Raw genomic sequence first — 23,707 nt, 5'->3', positions numbered from 1 at the left:
AAACAAACACACACACACACAACCTCCCCCCCAAACTACCCTGCTACTGAAAGCTACTGGCCCAAGAGAAATATTTTTAATATTTTAAAATACTGTCAAGGGGTAAAGTCATGATAAAAGTAGTTTATTTCAAGTGATCCATATCCCTTCAGATTTGCCATCCCAGCATTTTGCCCAAGGTCCTTTATAACACCAAATAATATTTAATCTTAGCAGGTATAAATATTTACCTAAAACCTCAATAATAAGGTAAATAATCAGCTACCCACCTTAGCTAAATTTAAAGAGAGCAGCCATTTTTAAACGTTACATATTGATCTAGGAGAAAATCACGAACTATTTAAAAAACACGTAGGGACTTCCCTGGTGGCGCAGTGGTTAAGAATCCGCCTGCCAATGCAGGGGACACGGGTTCAAGCCCTGGTCCAGAAAGATCCCACAAGCCGCGGAGCAATGAAGCCCATGCGCCACAACTACTGAGTCTGTGCTCTAGAGCCTGCGAGCCACAACTACTGAGCCCATGTGCCACAACTACTGAAGCCCATGCGCCTAGAGCCCGTGCTCCGCAACAAGAGAGGCCACTGCAATGAGAAGCCTGCGCACAGCAACGAAGAGTAGCCCCCACTCACCACAACTAGAGGAAGCCCACGCACAGCTACAAAGACCCAACACAGCCAAAAATAAATAAATAAAATAAAATTTAAAAAATAATAAAAATAAAACATATGTAAATGTCTGATACTTTTATCAGCTACATAAAGATAGTAAGATCCACAGGGGTTTTGTATTTTATGACTTTTCAAGTGCTTGTTCTTTCAGAGTTACAATTCCTAGAAATATAAATTTTGGTGTAATACAATAGCATGTGTTCCAGAAGAACCATTGAAAGTACCTCAGACTTCCTTATCTCAGGGTTTCTCAATCTGGGAAACGACTGACATTTGGGGCAGGATAATTCTTTGCTGTGGGGGGCTGTCCTTTGCATCGTAGGATGTTCAGTAGCTCCCTGGCCTCTATCTATTAGATGCCAGTAGCAGCCAGTAGCCTCCCAGCTGTGACAATTAACAATGTTTACAATGCCAAACATCACCTGGTGGGCAAAACCACCCCCATTGAGAACCACTGCATTATCTCTCAGTAATACATTCTGAATTATTTACAGATAAAATGATATGACATTTGGGATTGGGTTTAAAATAATCCAGTAAGGGTGGAAGAGGTAATCAAGAATAAACACAAAATGATGGGTGATGGGTCACATGGTGATATGTTATAGAATACTCAATGTTTGGATATGTTTGAAAATTTCACGAAGTTTATCAGACATCTGTTTTGTGTACTTTTATATAGTGTGTTATATTTATAACAATGAAAAATTTTAAAGAAAAAAAGGTAATTAAAAACTCTCATATCCTATAGTTGGGTGTCTAAAAACTTTGCCACACAATTTGGCATTACCTTACAAAAATAAAAAGCCTCAGACTCTATAACCAAACAATTCTACTGACTATTAAGAGAATCTCTCACCTATGTGCACCAAGAGATTTGTATGGGGATATTGATGCTTTGGTATCTGTAGTAGCAAAAACTTGGAAACAAATGTCTATTATATGGGGAATCAATTTTAAAATATATTGTTGGCATATTTGTATTCATTGAAAATGCATGTTATTTAAAATGTATACATTTCTAAGACGTCTATGTAAATTTTGACAACATCCAAAACAGTATTATATGTTGTTTATGGGTACAAATCTTAAAACTAATAAAAATAAAACTTTAAAACTTAAAACTAAAAGTGATATCTAGATCACTTCCTTGATTCCACCAGTGAATGTCCTTCGCATCCACGCAAACCAGAGGTCTGTTCTCCAGAAAGGATACAACATAAGTTCTCAGGACTGAGGGACATTAAGCACAGTCAATGGCATGGATGACGTATGGAAATCAGGAAGGTTAAGCGAATGTTTACACACACACTTTGTTCCAAACGGTCCTGAGAACACTGGAAGCTTTGCCTGTACCTTCCAGGCAGGAGATTAAAAGATTCTTCTTGAGAAAAACTGACCAGCACAAGATAAAGATCTATACAATTCACGGACACCAGTGGTTCATCTGGAGAAACAGCCCTGCCAGCAAACCATAAATTAAGTCCCAGAGTTGCCAAACCTCACCCCTACATGCTCAGACCCTTTAATCAGTGTTTTACTCTAAAATAAGGATAAACAACTGACAATGAAGGATACTGGCCATCTTCAACATGATTCATCTTCAACATGAAAGATAAAGACCAAAATAATGTGAAGAAAAAAAGAAGCAGGAGAAGACAAAGACCATGAAGGAAGAAGAAAAAGTCAAAACAAAAGAAAAACTATCATGGATATGCTTAAAGCTAAGAAAAGCTACTACCTCTATGAAACAAGAGCAGAATCCTTAAAACAAACAAGTAAGCAAACATTCTGAGAATGAGAAAGTCTTTCAAAAAGTGGATAAAAGAAAAGAAAATATAGGAAGACTAGTCCAGACACTCCCCAAATTTATCTACAGATCCCACGAAATCTCCATCAAAATTCCAAATGCCTTTTTCTTAAAAAAAGAAACAACAAGCAGAACCTAAAATTCATATGGGAATGCAAGGGATCCAAAAAACCAAAACAATCCTGGAAAAGAACAAAGTTGGAGGATTCACACTTTCTGATTTCAAAACAACACAAAGCGACAGTATTCAAGACAGTATGGTACTGGCGTAAGAACAGACATAGGTCAATGGAACAGAATTGAGAGTCCAGAAATAAACCCATACATCTATGGCCAATTGGTTTTTGACACAGCTGCCAAAACAATTCAGTGTGGGAAAGAACAGTCTTTTCAACAAATGGTGCGAGGACAACTGGATACTCACATGAAAAAGATGAACTTAGACTCCTACCTTACACTATATACAAAAATTAACTTAAAAATGGATCAAAGGCCACTATCTCATTCCATCAGGATGGTTACTATTAAAAAAAACAACCAACCAACCAACAAACAAACCAAAAACAAAAACAGAAAATAGTAAATGTTGGTGAGGATGTGGAGAAGTTGGAACCCTTATGCGTCACGGTGGTGGGGGAGGGGGAATGTAAAATGGTGTAGCCACTGTGGAAAACAATATGGTAGCTGCTCAAAAACTAAAAATAAAACTACCGGGGACTTCCCTGGTTGCGCAGCGGTTAAGAATCCACCTGCCAATGCAGGGGACATGGGTTCGAGCCCTGGTCTGGGAAGATCCCACATGCCGCAGAGCAACTAAGCCCGTGCGCCACAACTACTGAGCCTGCGTTCTAGAGCCCGTGAGCCACAACCACTGAAGCCCGCGCACTCTAGAGCCCACGTGCCACAACTACTGAGCCCACGTGCTGAAACTACTGAAGCCCACGTGCCTAGAGCTGGTGCTCTGCAACAAGAGAAGCCACCGCAATGAGAAGCCCGTGCACTGCAATGAAGAGTAGCCCCCACTCATGGCAACTAGAGAGAAGAAGCCCACAGGCAGCAATAAAGACCCAACGCAGCCAATAAATTAATTAAATAAATAAAAATAAATAAATAAATAAAATTACCATATGATCCAGCAATTCCACTTCTAGGTATATACCCAAAATAACTGAAATCAGGGTCTTGAAAAGATACACCAATGCTGACTGCAGAATTATTCAGAATAGCTAAAATGTGTAAACAACCCAAGTGTCCAACAGCAGATGAATGGATAGGCAAATACGGTATATATATACAATGGAATAGTAAATAGCCTTCAAAAAGGAAGGAAACTCTGACAACATAGATGAACCCTGAGGACACTGTGCCAAGTGAAATAAATCAGTCACAAAAAGAGAAATACTGTATGATTCCACTTCTATGAGGAACCCAGTCAAAATCAGAGAGAGAGAAAGTACAATGGTGGGTGCTTAAAGGCTAGGGAGAAATGAGGAGTCACTGTTTAATGGGTACAGACTTTCAGTTTTGAAAAACAAAGAGTTCTGGAGATGGAGTAGTAACGGTTGTACAACAATACAAACATACTTAATACCAATGAACTGTATATTTAAAAATGGTGAAAATGGTAAATCTTATATGTATCTCACAACAATTAAAAAATTGGAAAAAATAGATCAAAGGCCTAAATGTAAGAGTTAAAACTATAAAATTCTTAGAAGGAAACAATTAAAAATATTAAAAATAAATTTACCATATGATCCAGCAATTCCACTCTGGGGTATATATCCAAGAGGAATGAAAACATATGTTCACACAAAAATTTTAAAATAAATGTTCATAGCAGTATCATTCTTAATAGTTAAAAAATGAAAACAACCCAAATGTCCATCAACTGATGAATGGAAAAAGAAAGTGTGGTAAATTCATACAATGGAATATTATTCAGCCATAAAAAGGAATTAACTACTGATACATACAACTTGGCTAAACCTTGAAAACTCTATGCTTAAATGAAAGAAGCCAGACACAAAAGGTCACATATTGTATGATTCTATTTACATGAAATGTCCAGAATAAGCAAATCCATATAGATAGACTCAGGGACTTCCCTGGTGGTCCAGTGGTTAAGAATCGGTCTTGCAATGCAGGGGACGCCAGTTCAATTCCTGGTCAGGGAACTAAGATCCCACATGCCGAGGGGCAACTAAGCCTGTGCACCGCAACTACTGAGCCTGCACGCCACAACTAGAGAGCCCACATTCCACAACTACAGAGCCGACGCGCTCTGGAGCTGGCACGCCACAACTAGAGAGCCCATGTGCTGCAACTACAAAGCCTGCACGCTCTGGAGTCTGCGTGCTGCAACTAGAGAGCCCACATGCCACAACTAATGAGCCTGCATGCCACTACTAGAGAGAAGCCCACGCGCTGCAACAAAGAACCCGTGTGCCGCAATGAAAGATCCCGCGTGCTGCAACTAAGACCCAACGCAGCCAATAAATAAATAAATAAATATTTTAAAAAAAAAGACTCAAAAAGACCAACTGAATGTTGAGCAAAATAAGTGAAAACTGACCTACACCACCAAACATCATGAAATTTCACAACATTGGGGACAAAGAAAATCTATAAGCTTCCAGAAAGGAAGGTGGTCACATATATAGGATCAGGAATCAGAATAGTTTTGGACTTAACAGCAATACTGGAAGCCAGAAGACAATGAAAATACTGACTATAAAAGTAACAGGAGTGCCACACTGGTGGTCCTACCTCACACTCCCAGATTAGATCAAGTCATGTTCATGATCCAAATGACAATACATTGTTACCTTCAAGTTGTTCCTCAAAGTCTGAACAATCTTCTTAACCTTGTATTAATGTTGCATGTGACCTCATACAATTTAATTTTCATATCAAGTTATAGGTTCAACAATAGAGGAACTGAAATAAGACTTACATATACTGAAAAAAAACACTGCATAAGCATGTTTTGCGATTGTCACTGTAAGTTAAACAAATTTTTATTCATTAGAGATTTGCCCTGTAGTGATAAAAATAAATGGTATAACTATTTCTCTTTGAAAGGAATTCAAATTTCTGTTTTAAACCAATTTAATCAGTGTTTTAAATATGTGGGAAATGATTTCAAGTCAACCTTGAAATGGATATAAATATCATGGCAATCCACAATTTTAAAAAGAGCTCACAAGCATGTATGATATACTCCTGGTAAGCTCAATTACTTCAAAGTGGATTTTATTATTTCTAGTCAATAAAAGTGAAACACAATGCTTAAAGTATAAATAACCTTTCAATGGACAGGAATCTAGCCTACTACTAAACTCAGTGATGATATAGTATTGCCTTGATGCAATAGGTAAAGTAGGGGAGATTTCACAAGTAATTCCCCATTACTTATAAAAATGTACCCTTATCAAAACATGAATATTTCTAAATATATGCAAAGATCCCAAGCTCATAAATTACCAAGAGAAGCCATGGCTCCTGACTAAACTTTAACACTGAAGCTAAATTAGGTAGGTCTGAATCTTAAACTGGATAGTAAGTACCTAGGTGTTGGTCACATCAGTATCTAAAACTTTCTGTAGACATAAAAATACTTCATAATAAAAGATTAAGTTTTGGGACTTTAAATTATGGTTCTTTCCAACTATTTCTAAGAATGGAGACTAGTTTATACAGGTTACTAGAATTATCAAAATTGTCTCATAATAATAACACTAAACTAAAATTATGGTTTTAGTTTTTTCCAAAAATGGGCTATAGAAAACGCCATATTCCCTAACTGGGAAAAGTGCTATGTGGTCACAATCACTAGATTGATTTTTCCATATGTGTTTTAAGTAACAACTAGCATTATTATTTTAAACAGTTTTTAATCTAAATACTTATGTCAAACAAGTCCTATATTTTAATTTGTTTTTTAAAAATAGTGAGGCTATCCACAGGGGAATGGGCATGACCCAGTGCAGGATGTCCAAGATAGGACAGAGTTAAGAAGGGCACCCCTAGGAGAGAGGGGGACAAAGAATCGTATCTATGCAGGTGGGCCACAGCAATGGGAAGTTGATTATACACAGGGGAATTGATCAAATGAGTAAATACATTAACAGAAGCCAGGTTTTTCACTGTAAGAAAAGGAATACCAATATTGAAAGGAAAAAATACGGGGTGAACCCTATGGTACTGGACTGGAATTAGAGGGACTGGTGTGAACTCATGGTTTTTGATATATAGAGAGAAAAGTAAATCTATACATAACACATATTCCCCTAGCTACATCCACTGATTACACTGAGAAAGTCTGGAAACAGTGAGATTCCAAAAGCAATGAGCATACCTAGCATCCAGATCTTGGTTTCTAAATACCATTCACCACTAAAAAGACCAAGGGATCCTTGGAAAAATAGATGATTACAGAGCTAGAGCAGGGAAAGTAGAAGAAAATGCAGGAAACATCTTTTTGTGCCAGAACTTAAAGAAGTTTTCAAATGATGGGGAAAAAAGCAAATTGAGGACAATTTGAGGATTAAAGTAAATGATAATAAATTATTATAACCCACAAGAATAAAATAGGAAATCATGAGTCCATACAAATAAACTTTAAAATGAATAAGTTAAAATTTTTGAGTAACAGTGTGGCACCCAGACTCCAGGTTGGCTCCCAACGATCCTGAACTCCTAGTATTCACACCCTTGTGCAGTCTTCCCTCCCACACTGTACCAGGGGTAATCTGTGAGGCCAACAGAACATGGCAGAAGTGATGGTACGCCTGTCGATTCTGAGATTAGGTTATAAAAGATACTACAGGCTTTCACTTGGATGCTCTATCTCTCTTAGATCACTCTGAGGGAACCCAGCTGCTATGTCTTAAGCACACTCAGGCAGCTCTGAGTGGGAGAAACCCACGTGGGGAGGAAATGAGTCTGTAAGTCCAGCAACCCACAAGGAACTGAGATCTGCCAACAACCACGGAGTGAGCTTGGAAGGAGATCCTCTAGCCTTCAGAGTACTGCAACCCTCGGCAACGGCTTGGCTGCAACCTCAAAAAAGACCCTGAGCCAGAACCACCCAGCTTTAAGACATTCTTAGATTCCCAATCTTCAGAATCTATGTGATAATAAATGTTTATTGTTCTAAGCAGCTAAGTTTTAGGGTATTTTCTTATGCAGCAATAGATAAAGAGTAAAAACAGAAGAAGTACATATATTCAAAGCATCTCCAGACAAATTATTTACTCATTATAAAAGGAAAAAGAGTAACTTTACAGTATGAAACCTGGTAGACATCACTTTAATCAAGTGATGGAAGTGAAAATTCTCAGTAATGGGTCAAACTGAAATTGTATACCACCTGACAGGATGGAATGAAAAGAATCCAACCAAAATCATGTACCACTTGATAGGATGTAGAGAGAGACACAGCATTGCTTCTGTGACATTCCTACCAAAGATGCATGACCTAAATCTAATCACAAGGAAATATCAGAAAAACACAAACTGAGAGACATTCTGCAAAATAACTGGACCCTTATCTTTAAAAGTGTCAAGGTCATAAAGCAACTATACTTTAATTTAAAAAAAGTGCTGAGGTCATGAAGCAAAGGAAAGACTAAGGAATTAAAGAAAACTAGAGACAGATAACTAAATGCAACAAGTAACTATGGACTGGATTCTTTCCTATAAAGGACATTATTGGAACAACTGGCAAAACTTAAATGGGGTCTGACGATTAGATAGCAGTAGTATCTCAATGGAAATTTCCTAATTTTGATGGTATACTGTGATTATGTAGCAGAAGGTCCATTTTGTAAGAAATACACATTAAAGTATTTGGGGTTGATGAGTCATCATGTTGGCACCTTATTCTGAAATGGTTAAAGAAAATGAGGTTCTAGGTATTGTATTTGCAACTTCCCTGTAGGTTTGAGATTGTTTCAAAATTTCAGAAAGATAAAAACAAAATCAGAAAAGCCCAAACGTAATTACAGCAGTCACTTTATTAGAATTTGTAGATTAGATGGTATACTGCATTGGATGGTCCCTAAAATGGTATGTGGCACATCTTAATTCCTTGGACCTATAAATGTTACCTTATTTGGAAAAAGGGTCTTTGTAAACATAATTAAATTAAGGATCTTGAGATAAGATCATCTTGGATTACATGGGTGGGCCCTAAGTGTAAGATCAAGTGTACTTATAAGAGATAAAAGAGAAGACCACACACAGAGAAGGTAGTGTGAAGATGAAGGCAGAGACTGAAGTGATGCGGCCACAAACCAAGGAATGCTTACAGTCACCAGAAGCTGGAAGAGGCAAGGAAGGATCCTCCCACAGAGCTTCCAGAGGGAGTGCGCCCTGCAGGTATGCTGATTTTGGACATTTGGCCTCCAAAACTGTGAGAGAATAGATTTCTGTTGTTTTAAGCCACTCAGTTTTTTGTAATTTATTACAGCAGCCTTACGAAACTAATACAGATGGTATAAATGAGGACATTTAATCTAAAGAAAATCACTCACTCCCATTAGCATACTATTATTTTAAGAAACCTATTTCTAAACTGTTACCACTGCAGCTTCTGTAAAATTCAGCTTTGATTTCAAATGTTTTATCTGCTATACGCCCTTAAAGAGTTGGCAAAGGAGTGCTATCACTTATAGAGGCACTGATGTTCTACAAGTGGTGCGGGGACATGCTCAAAGGACAGCGGCAGATACTTCTATTACAAGATTATGCTAAGAGAATTGTTTTCACGTCTAGGCTTACAAAAATATCACATTTATTGGAAACGTATTAAGATAACAATAGTTAGAACTTTGTTGAAGAAAATATTTGGAACTCAGTCCCTTTTTCCATTTAGAAATATAAAACATCACTTTACAACATCAGGGTATATTTTTTTCCCTTTTCTTTTTTGGTTGGGGTACCAATGAAGTGAAATGCTAAACACTTAACACTGACACCTAAGATTTCAAGATTCTACCAATTTCATGGGTCAACATTACTGGGCAGTTAAGCCAGTGGTAATTAGTATTAAAAACTATCTTTTATGTGGTCCATATTTTCTTTCTATTCATCCCCCACAGGCTTGCAGGGTATGTGACACTATCCTCATTCTATAGGCAAGGAAGCTGAGGCCAAAAAAAAATCAGTGAAGTAACTTGCCTAAGGCCACAGGGTTAGAACATGACTCAGTAGGCATGTTGCTCCAAAATCCTACTATTTTTTTCCACCATACCACTTGCTGTTGACATTCATTAAATGTTGTTGGCAAAAACTGAATGCCTACTATGCATCAGGTACTGGGAATATAATGAGTAAGACAGGGACTTTGCCCAGAAGAGCTCAGTCTAGAGGGGGTAATAATCAATCATGTCTACATACTAAGAAACAGTTCTACAGCAGAACCCTACTGCCTGCATGCCTGGGGCATGTTTCACAGAGAAGCGGTCTGTTGGATTTCCAAGGATGAAGAAAGAATTCAGGAGGAGGGGGTGGGTTGAGAAGGCATAAGGAAAAGCACAAAGACTAAAGGAAAATAATTCTGAGAAAGGTCAATTAGAACTGTTTCAATGATACTAATATTTCTCATGAGACACTAACATGTATTATAGGAATAAAGATGGCAATATTTTTGTCCTAAATTTTATCTACTTTTAATACGTCTTTAAGAAATACTACATATTTCCACGAATTTAAAGTAGTAATTTGCCTCAAGAAACTTGCACACCACAGAGCAAATTATATCTGTGTTCCGATGCATAAACAGCATTTAACCATGGGTATTACCTGACTTCAGTGATCTATCCTGTTTATTATCATAATTCAATATATATTTGAGAAGTTATTTAATCAAAGCTTATTGAATACTAAATATTTCTACATTCCCCATGGACTTATAGCTAGAATATGGAAGTTTTAAACGAAAAGCAGAGTCCTTTGATTCTTAAGCCCGAGAAACCAGATTATTTTAAAATAAACATGAGCAAAGCATATACTTTTTTTTTTTAATTAGGTGATCTGTCTGTCCATGAGACAATTAATAATGTTGGTAGCAGCCTAATTGCATGAATATTGCAAAACATGCAGTTTTAATTCTTTCTTTTGTTGCAGTGCACCTGCCTGAAACAAATTTTCACATTATACTATAATGAAAACAATACAGAGCAACACATTGTTTTTTTCTTTTGGCCATGCCGCATGGCTTGTGGGATCTTAGTTCCCTAACCAGAGATCAAACCCAGGCCCTCAGCAGTAAAGTGTGGAGTCCTAACCACTGGACCGCCAGGGAATTCCCAAGAGTAACACATTTAATGCAGCACCTGATGAGGATCCCTTTCATTTTCTTAAAATACTATTCTTTAGGTGTTTGTTACTTTATAGCAAAATGACAATGAATAATGTTTCATCTTAATATATTTTGTTTTTAAGTAATTTACCTATTTTTGTGCTTGTGATATTATATATTGATTATGTTAATTAGCTTACCTAATTGACAGCCATTTGTGCTGTCAATTTTAATCCAAGTATGCATTAGTTCATGAACTTTTGTTTGTATCCATAAATAATATTAGTTTGAAAAGTGTTCTAATAACATTAGGAAATACTAACTTTATTAGAACACTAGATACGAGAAAGGAGGAGAAAGTTTATCAAAAGTTAAGGGAAATGAGTAATAATGTGAGTAATAATCACACAAAATGTTACAAAACTGAGGTATCCATTGAATTTGGCAATTAAGTAATCATCAGTGACCTTACTGAACAGTCCCAGAACAGTGAATAGACACTATTCTGTCAAGAATTTTGGCACTGAAATGCCAGAGATGGAAGGGATAGAGGAGGAAGGAAAGGAATCAGCTCTAGGGGAAAGGGGAGTTTAAAAGTTTTTTTGTTTTTTGTTTGTTTTTTTTTTTTAGGATGAGGAAAGTCTTAGATAAGTTTGGATGCTTAGGAGAGTCAGAGAAGAGATTAGAACTAGGAGAGCAGGGACAATTACTAGAGAGCAAGGACCTGGCAAAAAGAATAGGCTGAAAAGTAAAAGTTAGCTTGCAATGGGTAAAGTATAGCTTCTTCAGAGACAAAAGGGAAGAAGAGCAATGACTAAGGTATACTTGGAGCAATGGCTGGCTCCGAGGTCAAGATCGAATGCGCTTGAATCCTGGCTTTTCCTATCATAGCCATATAATCATAGGCAAGTTTGTTTACTTCTCCAAATCTCCATTTTCTCTTCTAACCTGGGGAGAACAGAATTTTCATAGGGTTGTTCAGAAGATTCAGTCATTCTGATAAAGAGTGAGTACTCTAAAGATGGTAGCTGTGGGGTTTGGTTTTTCTTTTTCTTTTTAAAGGCCTCAAAGGAAATTTGAAAGAATTCACACAGATTTCTATTTCCTCTACAGAATAGGTAATTGGGTCACCTACTGAGATTAAAACAGAATGTTTAAGGAGACGGGACAGTGATTCTTAGTCTTTTGGAGAGATTAAAAAACCCATTTGACTGTGATGAAAGATATATGGAGGACAGAACATCCAAAATTTGCATAGTTTCTTATTTTTCTGCGTTTTGGAATTAAAACATTGAAACCCGCCCCCTCCCCCCAAAAAATCTACATAGTTTTAAGGGAATTCATAGACACCTCTCCAACAATAAGAAGAGATGTTGAGGAAAAAGATCTTCTGGTTCCAGGGCATAGTTTAAATATCCAATTGTTCAAACAAAAGAAAAAGATTGCATCCTCTGGATTTACATACCTAACGACTAGGTACAAGTATAGGGCCTGCCAGAAAAGACACTGGGCACAGTCAAAAAACCCAGGTTCTTTATCCAGCCCTACTAAGTCACATGGCCTTTTCAGACAGTAGCTCTGAGAGGTGATGCAGTGCTAAAATTTTATGGTTCTATTACTTAAAATCTCACTTGACTGTGCAGACAAAAGAGCAAATGGTACTTTATTTCCTATGTCATAGTTTAACATGATTTTGAAGGTTAGTCTGGGAACCTAACCACCAAAATTTTATTTCTACAGAAAAAAACAAGTGTGCGCCTTCATTTCTGGGATGAGGCTGCAGAGGTTGCTGGCAGCATCAGGCATGAGTCAGGTATTCCTATCCTGGGAACTGCCTAGGATATTTTAGCAGCCCTCTCTCTCTGGACTAAAATATCCAGAATTGGACTTTGTCAAAACTTCCTCCTTGTCAGTCAGCAGTACAGTAATACACACTGGGAGACTTTAAAAAAACCCTAGATTTATTAAGTTAATGACAGCTGTTTAAATTACATTTAAATAGCAACCCAGAAGAGCCAAAGAAAGCTTCTCAATTCAATGAACCTTTGTGAAACAAAGAATCCTTTTCTAAAGGAAAAAAAAAAATCTTCCCTGAGATTTCAAGAAGCTTATCTTTTGGAGTAAGAAAGTATGTCTGGGGCTTCCCTGGTGGCGCAGTGGTTGAGAATCCGCCTGCCAATGCAGGGGACACGGGTTCGACCCCTGGTCTGGGAAGATCCCACATGTCGTGGAGCAACTAAGCCCATGTGCCACAACTACTGAAGCCCGCACGCCTAGAGCCCGTGCTCTGCAACAAGAGAAGCCACCGCAATGAGAAGCCCACACACCACAACGAAGAGCAGCCCCCACTCGCCGCAACTAGAGAAAAGCCCGTGCACAGCAACGAAGACCCAACACAGCCAAATAAGTAAATAAGTAAGTAAATAAATAAATAAATAAAAGAATGGATGTCCGCTTTCCAAGATAAAACTAATTCAAACAGTCATCTTCTGTCAACCATTTATTATACTGAAGTTCCAAATACTCAAGACTGTTTGCTAATTTGTTTCATCATTTTGACTGGAATTCACTGAATCCTTACCTCTGATAAGATTAATGCAATGTATGATATCACACTTCTAGTACAGTATTTTAAAATAATCTTAAATTAAAATTAGTACTGTTACAATGTTACAACTCCTTTCCCATATCCTTAAAAATCACCCTTTGGTAACTGGCAATCTTAGACATTTTGAAAGTATGTAGTCTACAGAAAGATGATTCATAACATGAAACAGGATCACAATGAAGTTAAGAGTTAAGATGTAAACTTCTACCATGGGATCAATGCATCTACTCAATTGGCTTTTCCTATGACTATAACCATACAAAACTTCACCAAAGAAGTTAATTAGAAGTTTACAAAAAACTACTGATACTTAATTGTACCCATTTACATAAAACAATACTTTGACACTTTTAAAAAGATAAAGTATGGTTTAAAAGATTTAATCCTTACACTCCTGGTTACTTGCTGAACCTCAATCTTTGGTTATTTTTAATTCATATATTAAACTGGTGCCTACCAATCTACAAAAAAGTGTGGTGGTGTCTTTTCGTTTTGTTGTTGTTTTTAATTTGAACTGGCTGCCAAAAATCTGGATTTGTGGCCTCCCTTAAAAAAAAAAAAATCTGGCAACTTTGGGCAAAGATCCTGGCAATAGCAACATTTGGAGGGAGCTGAATAGCAGCTGCCCTCTTCTAATAGCACATGCAATTTCTAGCTCCCTCCAATTCTCTTTGCTCACTTTGGTTACCTGCCTAGCCATCAGAGTTTGAAATCTTTATTTTATTGGAAAATTAACTGACTGACTGGGCTTTTCAGGGGCCTTAAGACCTTTAATCATAGAAATACAGTAAATCAAGTGATAGTCCTGGCATTAAAGCTATGTATTCCAAATGTTAACTATAACTAGCACGACACCATTAAAATGAACAAGGCACTATCATTGTTAACAGCTTTTTAGTATCTTAACTTTGGTCTGTCTTCAATTCTTCACAGAATCATGATATTCAGCCTTTTACTCTTCCTCAAAATAAAGAAATTAACCTTGTATTTCAATATTATGGCACGCTAAGAGCAACAAAAAGCTTCCTGCATCTGTATAACAAAGGTAAAGAAGAAAAACAGGAAGCAAGTAAAAAAAGGTCTCTGATCAGTCAGACCACACAGTTCACAAAACACATGAAGCCCTCTTCACTCAGAGCCTACTGGATCTTATTTTAGACATAATTTTAATAAGCTCAGTGATCTGGTTTCCCAGCCCACAACAGATGAGACGCAGCCAACTGGAAAAGGGCTGGGGGTGGTGCTGCTAGAGGCAGACACTCAAAGCATCAAAATCAAAGCTGAAGACCGATAATGTCAGCAGAAAACCTCTAAACGTAGCAGGCTGGGGCCATTTGGTGTAGATACGAACAATCCCAAAGAGTCCCAATCCCTGCACAGAACTACAATGGATGTTCAAAATGAAACCTCTTTGGTAAACTCTGTTAAAGCATAGGTCAGTTGACCTTAAAGTATATATCAAAATAAAGTCCATCAAAAGCTTTTTCCAAAAACGTCATGGCATTTAAAGGACTGTCAGATTCACCGAACACTATTTCCCTCTGTCAATGAAACACAAGATACTGAATTCCTAAAGATGCCACATGTCAAAAGTATTTGTTCTTAACAAAATTTTATTAGAACCCAGATGCAGTAGTTCATGATATCTGAAGTTGAGAGGTATCTAAGCAGAACTATCTTCTCAGAGAATAGTAACTGGGAAGGTTCAAGACCAAGATGAATTATGTAAGCCAATTAGGGGATTCCATCGCAGATACATTACTAGGGCTGAGGGTGAGATAGGACTGGTCTTATCCAAGTCTGCATTCAATTTAAAATTGGTGTCATACAAAAAGTTAGGGGAAAAAAATCTCCATTTTGTTTTCACAATCTTATTGACTATGACTAGTATGTACACCAAAAATAAATTTTATATTTCTAATCCCTGGCAGTCTCAGAAGTTGAGCCATACTTTGAGGATGGCTCTAGGTTATAAACCAGGTGAAAAAAGGTTAATACTGAGTTTTAAAAGTTCAAATTATCATTGTCTACACTTGATTTTCCTTATTAAAATTTTAATAAGGGCATCTTTTAGAGAAAATCTAGAGAACATGTAGTATCCAAAAGAAATCACATTATTGGAGGCAAGGATATTAGAAGATTAAAATGCATGTTTTGAGTGCTATTTCCTTCTCTGAAAAAACGTCCATAACATACATATCAGAGTAGAGATTAAAGGCTACACTTCTTGATCTGTAAGTGGTAACACATTATACTCACTCTTCTTCAGGTTTTAAAATTAAGGCCACAATCTTCTACACGTATAACCTCAAATTGATAACTTCTCAATTAGTCTTTAAAATCTCATAACTCCTTAAAGCCTTAAAAATGCATATGTATTATTTACTTGGAAGACCTGTCCTCAGTGTGCTCCTGCCCCTTAAATGGTTAAGAGATCTTTGCTTAAAGTTCAAGCTTCTTTTAACAAATAACCTGCTTCATTTTAGTAGACTTACTCTGTCTAAAATCTGCCCTTTTTCATTTGATAGAAATCAAAGTCAAAAGAAGTTGGTGAGGATCTAACCTAATTTACAGTAACCACTGGGATTAATTCCACATTAAAGGTCTTTGATCAAGAATGCAACGAAGACAAGCTGCTGAGCTGAGGTGTTTAAACTGACCAAACCTGCATTTTCACTGAGTTTAAGGCAAGGTGAAAATTGGTTCTCTTCCCCTTGCATCTCTATCCCATCCTTTAGGATGGATAATCCCAGGATCTACTTCTTACTGGCTAGAGGTTTAATACAGCCTCTCCAAGTAGCCAAGTGAAACACCAAACAAAGATCACCAGTGCCGCTTCCCCACTTCTGAGAAGAAGAAAAAAAAGATAGTGAGAGGTAATAGGAGGTTACAATATTAGAGGGAAGGAAAAAAACCCTAAACTTTAAGCTAAGCCCATACTCCAGAAGCAATATTAGAAAAACCTCCGTAGAGGCAACTACAAATAAATAACCCTTCATCTTAAAGGGCAAAAAAATCCTTTCTAATGAAAAAAGCTAGCAAAATACCTTCTACATTAAAAGGATATCCCTGAACATATCACCTAATTTAAGCGTTAAAATCCATTTTGCGAAGAGAATGTAAAAGGAAACTTTATGAAATTCTCTCCAGTGGTTTTCAATGTTCAGGTTTCTACCTCTACCCTTGACAATTTAACAGCTTTTCTATTAAATCCATTCTTGCAAACTGAAATGTCAGTTTCTGACTACATTTGGCAACCTCAAGGAATAAAGCGCTTCTCCCTCTACTTCCCTCCTGCCTCATAAAAGTCATGTTTATTTCCTCCTGAACTTCTTACTCTTAACAGTTTCAGGACGAGTTAAGTGGACCGAAGCGTGCGGCCGCTAAGAGGCAAGTGAACTCCAGAAATATTTGTGGATCGGACAAAAAGGCTTCCTCAGTCGGCCTGAGGTAAGGGCCCCAAGCTCAAGCGGTTCTGTGGAGGGAGCCTAGGCAGGTGGGGGTAGGGGGTTTATGGGTAGAGAGCATAGAGCTCTCATAGAGCCTTTGCATAGAGCCTTTTCGACCTCCGTCGATGCGGCCGCCCAACGCCCCAGTCCCAGCACCCCCTCCCGGCACGGCCGGACAATGGCCCTCTGGCACAGCAGTCCCAGGCCGGGGAGAGGCCCTGGGACTCCATACCACGCGGGGCCTAGAGAGGAGACCGGGAAGGAACGCTGAGCCGGAGAACATACCTCCGGCCTAAGCGCGGGCAGCGCGCCCGGGCCTCCGTGGGCGCCATCACTGGGAGTGGGGTGTGAAGGCAGCCCGGCCGGGGCATCGCCGGCAGCCGGGTCCAAAGAAGCTGCGAGCCCGGCGGAGGCGACGGCGGGAAGTGCAGGCCGCAGCCTGCTCAGCCGACCCGCCCGGCAGCCCGACCCGCCACAGCCGACCTCTGGCCGCTTACCTTGTGGATTCTCTTCAGAGCCATCGTGGGAGGCGGGTGGAGGCGGCCCCCGGGGCGGGAACAGGGGCAGGGGAGGGACGGGGAAGGGGCGAGGGGGCGCGAGGCCGCCTCGGTGATCGCGGGTCGGCCGGAGAAGATGGGGAGTTCCGGAGCGCGGGTCCGGCGGGACGGACTTGGGGCCGTGGCCCACTCGGCTCCTGAGCCTGCCGCAGGGGTCACCGCATCACCCGGCGGCGGCCCCTTTATGCGCTGCCGCCCGAGCCGCCGCCGCCGCCACCGCGGTAGCTGCCTCTTCCTTCTAGGCTCAGCGCCGCCTCCTCAGCCGCCGCGGATCCCTCCGCCAGGGAGCAAGAGCCCAGGCCTCGGGCTCGGCCGGCGCCTCTGGGTCGGACGGTCGAAGGGACTGCTTGCTGCAGGTGGACCGATGGACGCGCGGGCGGGCGGCGCCGCCGGGGTGGGGCAGGCGGAGCGCGGGGTGGGCCCAGGCCGAGGGGCAGGTCGGGAGAGCGGGGATTGGCGGGCCGGGGAGGGAGGGCTGGGCCGCGCCGGCGGCGGAGGGATACGGGCCGCCCCTGTGAGTACCTTACGTGCTGTCGCCGTCGCCGCCACGGCCGCCGAGACGATGACGCCGCGAAGCGCAAGGAGGAGATCTCGCGAGACCTGTGGTGAGGGTCGCAGAAGCTCCCTTGCTACGACCCTTGAGTCCTTTACCTGTGGTCCCTCATTCGCGTGACATCTGAGATCAATAAAAGTTAAAAGCGAATGTTTTTCGGATCACTCGACCATCCCCAGAGCATAGACGGACCCGAGAAGAGCACTTAGGTCCATTGCAATGTTCCTGAAGGAGGAAGGGACTTGTCCAAGGTCACACGGCTCCACAGTGGCAAAGCTGGGACTTCCCTTAAGTCGAGAGGTTCGTCAAATCCCTCTCTGGAAGCCGCGTGGCAACAGCCTGGGCACCTGCGGCAATGTGGTTGTACAAGCACGCCGCAGGCAGCCCTGAGATGGTGTTTCCGACGAAGGTCCCAGCTGAGAGACAGTTTGAATGTCTCAGCCACTGGCATGTCAGGAGAAGTGCTCTGCTTGGTAAATTGTTACAAATAAGCACTGTAGCTGTTACCTCAGGGAAAAAAAAAAAAACTTGCAAAACGTGTGCTCCAGTAATTAAAACCAACCTTGCGTTCAAATCACCATCAAAAGCAAGCTTAGAAAACCTATTCTGGGGTTGTTTTTAGAAGATGGAGGCAAAAAGCTAGTTCAGTGAGCAACTACTCTGTGTCGAGCCCTGCACCAGGACCAGTGAAATATAAGGCTCACTGGTTTTATAAGGCCTGGGCTGGGAGGTGCTTTTTACCTGTCTGGAGACACTGGAAACACGGAAGAATAGTAAGGAATATTTTCCTGGGAGGTGATGCCCACATTCTCAAGTCTCCCCCAAGGTTTTCTGATTCTAAATCTGTTCTTTCCTCTGTCTGGAAGGGACCTTGAAGATCATCGATTAACAGAGGAGAAACTGGAGCCCCTAAGGAAAAGGATCTTGCCAAAAGTCACACAATAGATCATCAGCAAAACTTGTACTGCCTCATCTACTGAGTAGAGGCTGGACCCATAGGGCAGGGCCACCATGGACCCAGTGAGTCAAAGGAGGGAAAAGCTGTGTCCAGTCGCCCAAGATGCATAAGGTTTTAGGTTGAAGGTGAAGAGGAAGTGTCCAAAGTCCTAAATCTTTTCTTCCTGAGAACTGTGATGGGAGAGGTACAAAAATGCCCATTGGTCAGATTTTTTTTTTTTTAAAGAAATTCACGTTCTTTTATTTATTTATTTATTTATTTATGACTGTGTTGAGTCTTCGTTTCTGTGCGAGGGCTTTCTCTAGTTGCGGCAAGTGGGGACCACTCTTCATCGCGGTGCGCGGGCCTCTCACCATCGCGGCCTCTCTTGTTGCGGAGCACAGGCTCCAGACGCGCAGGCTCAGTAATTGTGGCTCACGGGCCCAGTTGCTCCGTGGCATGTGGGATCTTCCCAGACCAGGGCTCGAACCCGTGTCCCCTGCATTGGCAGGCAGATTCTCAACCACTGCGCCACCAGGGAAGCCCCATTGGTCAGATTTTTAACAATTTTTCTTCAGCAATAACTTTTTTGTATTAAAAAGTAATATATATTTGTTGCAAGAAATACAGATAAGCAAAAGGAAGGAAATAAAAGTCAACCATACTCCCATCATCCAATGACTAACCATTTTTGGCATTTGGCTTATGTCCTTTCAGTGTTTTTCCATTATATATATATACATATTTTTCTTTGAAAATGTAGGGTCATGCCATTATACTATTTGGTAATCTACCTTTTTTAAAAAAAATTTATATACTTAAGGTGTACAGCATGTTGATTTGATATACATAAACATAGTGATATGATTACTACATCTCTATCGCCTCATTTTTTGTGTGTGTGGTGAAAGCACCTGAAAGTTTTGGTAATTTACTTTTAAGGTAAACAACATATGGTGAATTTTCCTGTGTCAAGACATATTTCTACTATATTTTAATCGCTACATATTCAATCATATAAATGTACCATATTTAATTAACTTGTCACATTTTGGGGGATATGTAAGTTGTTTCCAATTTTTACCATTAAAAATATTGCTACAGGGCTTCCCTGGTGGTGAAGAATCCGCCTGCCAATACAGGGAACACGGGTTTGAGCCCTGGGCCGGGAACATCACACGTGCCGCAGAGCAACTAAGCCCGTGTGCCACAACTACTGAGCCTGCGCTCCAGATCCCACGAGCCACAACTACTGAGCCCACGTGCCACAACTACGGAAGCCCGCACGCCTAGAGCCTGTGCTCCACAACAAGAGAAGCCACTGCAATGAGAAGCCCGTGCACCACAATGAAGAGCAGCCCCCGCTCGCCGCAACTAGAGAAAGCCCGGGCGCAGCAATGAAGATCCAATGCAGCCATAAATAAATAAATAAAATTAATAAATTAAAAAAAAATATTGCTATAGTGAAAAAAATATACTGCTATAGTGGATATTCTGTAGTTGATCTTTGTACAACTCTAAGAGGGCTTTTTGGTATAAATTCCTAGGAATGAAATTGCTATATCAAAGACTGATCAGATTTTTGCATCGATGTTCATGAGGGATAAGGGTTTATAATTTTCTTTTCTTGTAATATCTTTGTCAACTTTTCATATCAACGTTATTCTGGCCTCATAAAATAAATCGGAAAGTGTTCCTCCTCTATGTTCTGAATGAGTTTGTGTAGGATTGTTTTTTTTCTTCATTACATAAATATTTGATAGAATTCATCAGTGAAGCCATCTGACCCTGGAGTTTTTTTTGCAGAAAGAGTTTGATAATAAATTTAATTTCTTTCATATGTATGTGTCCATTATGATAAGTTGTGTTTTTCAAGGAATTTGTACATTTCATTTAGGTCGTCCAATTTATTAGAATAAAGTTACTCATAATATCTTATTTTTCCTCTACTATATGTAGCATCTATAATGGGGTCCCCAGGGACTTCCCTGGTGGTCCAGTGGTTAAGAATCTCCCTTCCAATGTAGGGGACGCAGGTTCCATCCCTGGTTGCAGAACTAAGATCCCACATGCCCTGGGGCCACAATGAGAGAGAAGACCGCGTGCCACAACAAAAGATCCCGCATGCCATAATGAAGATCCCGCGTGCTGCAACTAAGACCCGATGCAGCCAAATTAATTAATTAATTTAATTTAAAAAAATATATATATACATAATGGTGTTCCTTTTTGTATGCCTGATGTTGGTTATTTGTGTTTTCTCTATTTTTTTCTTGCTAAATCTTGCTAGGGATTTATCAATTTTTAAAAAATATATGCCTGTCTTAGTCTTACATTTTTATTCTGTTTAAATGCTATTTGAGGCATTTAATCTTTTTTTTTTTGGTGGCGTGGCATGTGGGGATCTTAATTCCCCTGCCAGGGATCGAACCCCTGCCCCCTGCAGTGGAAACATGGAGTCTTAACCACTGGACCATCAGGGAAGTCCCAGGGATTTATCCGTTTTATTAATCCTTCCAAAGAACCAACTTTTTTTTTTTTTTTTTTTTTTTAGAACCAACTTTTGACCTTACATTTTCTCTATCATTTGTCCATTTTCTATTTTATTGATTTATATTCATTATTTTTTTCTATTTATTTTGGATATAATTTGTTCTTTTCTAGCTTCTTAAAGTAAGAGCTTAGATCACCAATTTTACACTTTTCCTTTTTTTCCCAATATAAGCACTTTGTAATAAAGCATTTAAAACACACTGTTTTTGCTGTATCTTACAACTTAGTTATGTTTTGTTTTTCATTTTCCTTCAGTTTAAAATAGTTTCTAATTTCCCCTGTGATACATTCTTTGACCAAGGGTTATTTTCAAATACTTTGGAATTTATAGGTCATCAGGGAGATGCAAGTTAAAATCATAACAAGATACCATTTCACACCCACTGGAATGGCTAAAATCAAAAACATTGACAACCATAAGTGATGACAAGGAAGTACAGCAATTGTCACTCTCATTGCAGGTGAGAGTGTAAAATGATACAACCAGATTGGAGAACTGTTTGGTAATTTGTTATAAAATTAAACGTACATCTACCATATGACCCAGCAATTCTACTCTTAAGTATTTACTCAAGAAAAATGAAAAGATATGTCCACAAAAAGACTTGTACACAAATGTTCATAACAGCCTTATTTGTATATAGCCCAAAAGTGGAGACAGCCCAAATGTCCATCAACAGGCGACTGGGATAACAAATTATGACAAGTCATACAATGGAGTTCTACAATAACAAAAAAAGGATGAACTACTGACACAGTTAACAACATGGATGAATCTCAAAACGATTATGTTAAGCAAAAGAAGAAAGATGCAAAAGAATATGAACCGTACAATTCCATTTATATGAAGTCCAGAAACAGACAAACTGATTTTTGGTGTTTGAAGTCAAAAAAGTGCTCTTGTTGAGGAGGTGATTTGCCAAGAAATGGATCGAGGAAATTTTCTGGGGTAATGGAAATGTTCTATATATTGTTTTGGGTGGCGGTTACAGAGGTACATATATTCAATTGTCAAAACTCATGGAACTGAACATAAAAGAACATTAAAGATCTGAGCATTTTATTATATGCAAATGTATACATAAAATAAAACAATATTAAAAAATTTAAAGAGTATGCAGAATTTTTAGATCTTCTTATATAATAGATTTCTCCTTGGGGTGATTTGTCCTCCCACTTGCCCTACATGGATCTTAGAGCCCACAGTTTACCTTCCATTGTCCTACTGAAACTGTGAGCACACTGCACATTCTTGGCTGTCAACCCAATACTACAAGTTTTACAGTATTTAAAGGCTTTCCCTTAGCAAAGGTGTTTCCAGAGCTGACAGCTGTGATTAAATGATAAGGAGGGGCTTCCCTGGTGGCACAGTGGTTAAGAATCCACCTGCCAATCCAGGGGACATGGGTTCAAGCCCTGGTCCGGGAAGATCCCACATGCCATGGAGCAACTAAGCCCGTGTGCCATAACTACTGAGCCTGCACTCTAGAGCCCACGAACCACAACTGCTGAGCCCACGTGCCACAACTACTGAAGCCCGCACGCCTAGAGCCTGTGCTCCGCAACAAGAGAAGTCACCCCAATGAGAAGCCTGCACACCACAACAAAGAATAGCCCCCGCTCACCACAACTAGAGAAAGCCCGCATGCAGCAATGAAGACCCAACGCAGCCAAAAATAAATAAATAAATTTATAAAGAAATAAAATAAAATAAATGATAAGGAGTATACTCATTAATATAAATAGATGATTGCTGTGGGCTGAGTAAAGAGTACAGTGCAAATAATTTGGGAACTCCCTATTTTTGGATCTCAGCAACCCTATAGGAGAGTTCATTGTGTCTTATTAGAATAACTGAATAAGAAGTATTAGGTAAACCAGGAATTGATTTTCTAGCTGCATCAGTATAATCCCTTTTTGTGATTTTTTTTTTTTTTTTGGCTGGGCCCCGCTTGTGGGATCTTAGTTCCCCAGCCAGGGATTGAACCCAGTCTATGGCAATGAAAGTGCTGAGTCCTAACCACTGGATGGCCAGGGAATTCCCTGTGATACTTTCTAAGGTGTAGATTTAAAACACAAGAATGTCCCCAAACATCCCAGACTCTTTAAGATAGTACCACCATTAGAGGCTATCAGAGGTAAACTATTTCCTAGGAAAATTAGGCTTTGTGAGTTTGAAGTAGCTCATTTTTTCATGGTCAAAAATCAGAACAGTGGCTTACCAAAAGAATTGTATTCAATTTTATATTCTTTTTGAACAGTCT

The 23,707-nt window shown here is 39.6% G+C and overlaps 1 protein-coding gene across 1 annotated transcript in view; it reads right to left on the bottom strand.

The window, feature by feature from the left end:
- UBE2D2 (ubiquitin conjugating enzyme E2 D2) overlaps positions 1–17,806 on the bottom strand; it is a 59,205-nt gene extending 41,399 nt beyond the window's left edge. The window contains exons 1-2 of the mRNA XM_068535989.1: positions 17,341–17,806; positions 8,793–8,894 (exon numbers count right to left, since the gene is read on the bottom strand). Coding sequence (XP_068392090.1) covers positions 8,793–8,894; positions 17,341–17,364 — 126 coding nt within the window. The 5' untranslated portion in view covers positions 17,365–17,806. The remainder of the gene's footprint in view (positions 1–8,792; positions 8,895–17,340) is intronic.
- Positions 17,807–23,707: the final 5,901 nt, after the last annotated feature.

This window comes from Eschrichtius robustus, chromosome 2, assembly GCF_028021215.1.
Source record: "Eschrichtius robustus isolate mEscRob2 chromosome 2, mEscRob2.pri, whole genome shotgun sequence".
In the NCBI taxonomy this organism is placed as follows: Eukaryota; Metazoa; Chordata; class Mammalia; order Artiodactyla; family Eschrichtiidae; genus Eschrichtius; species Eschrichtius robustus.
The sequence above is the reverse complement of the archived record's forward strand: the minus strand, read 5'-3'. Positions and strand labels throughout refer to the sequence as shown.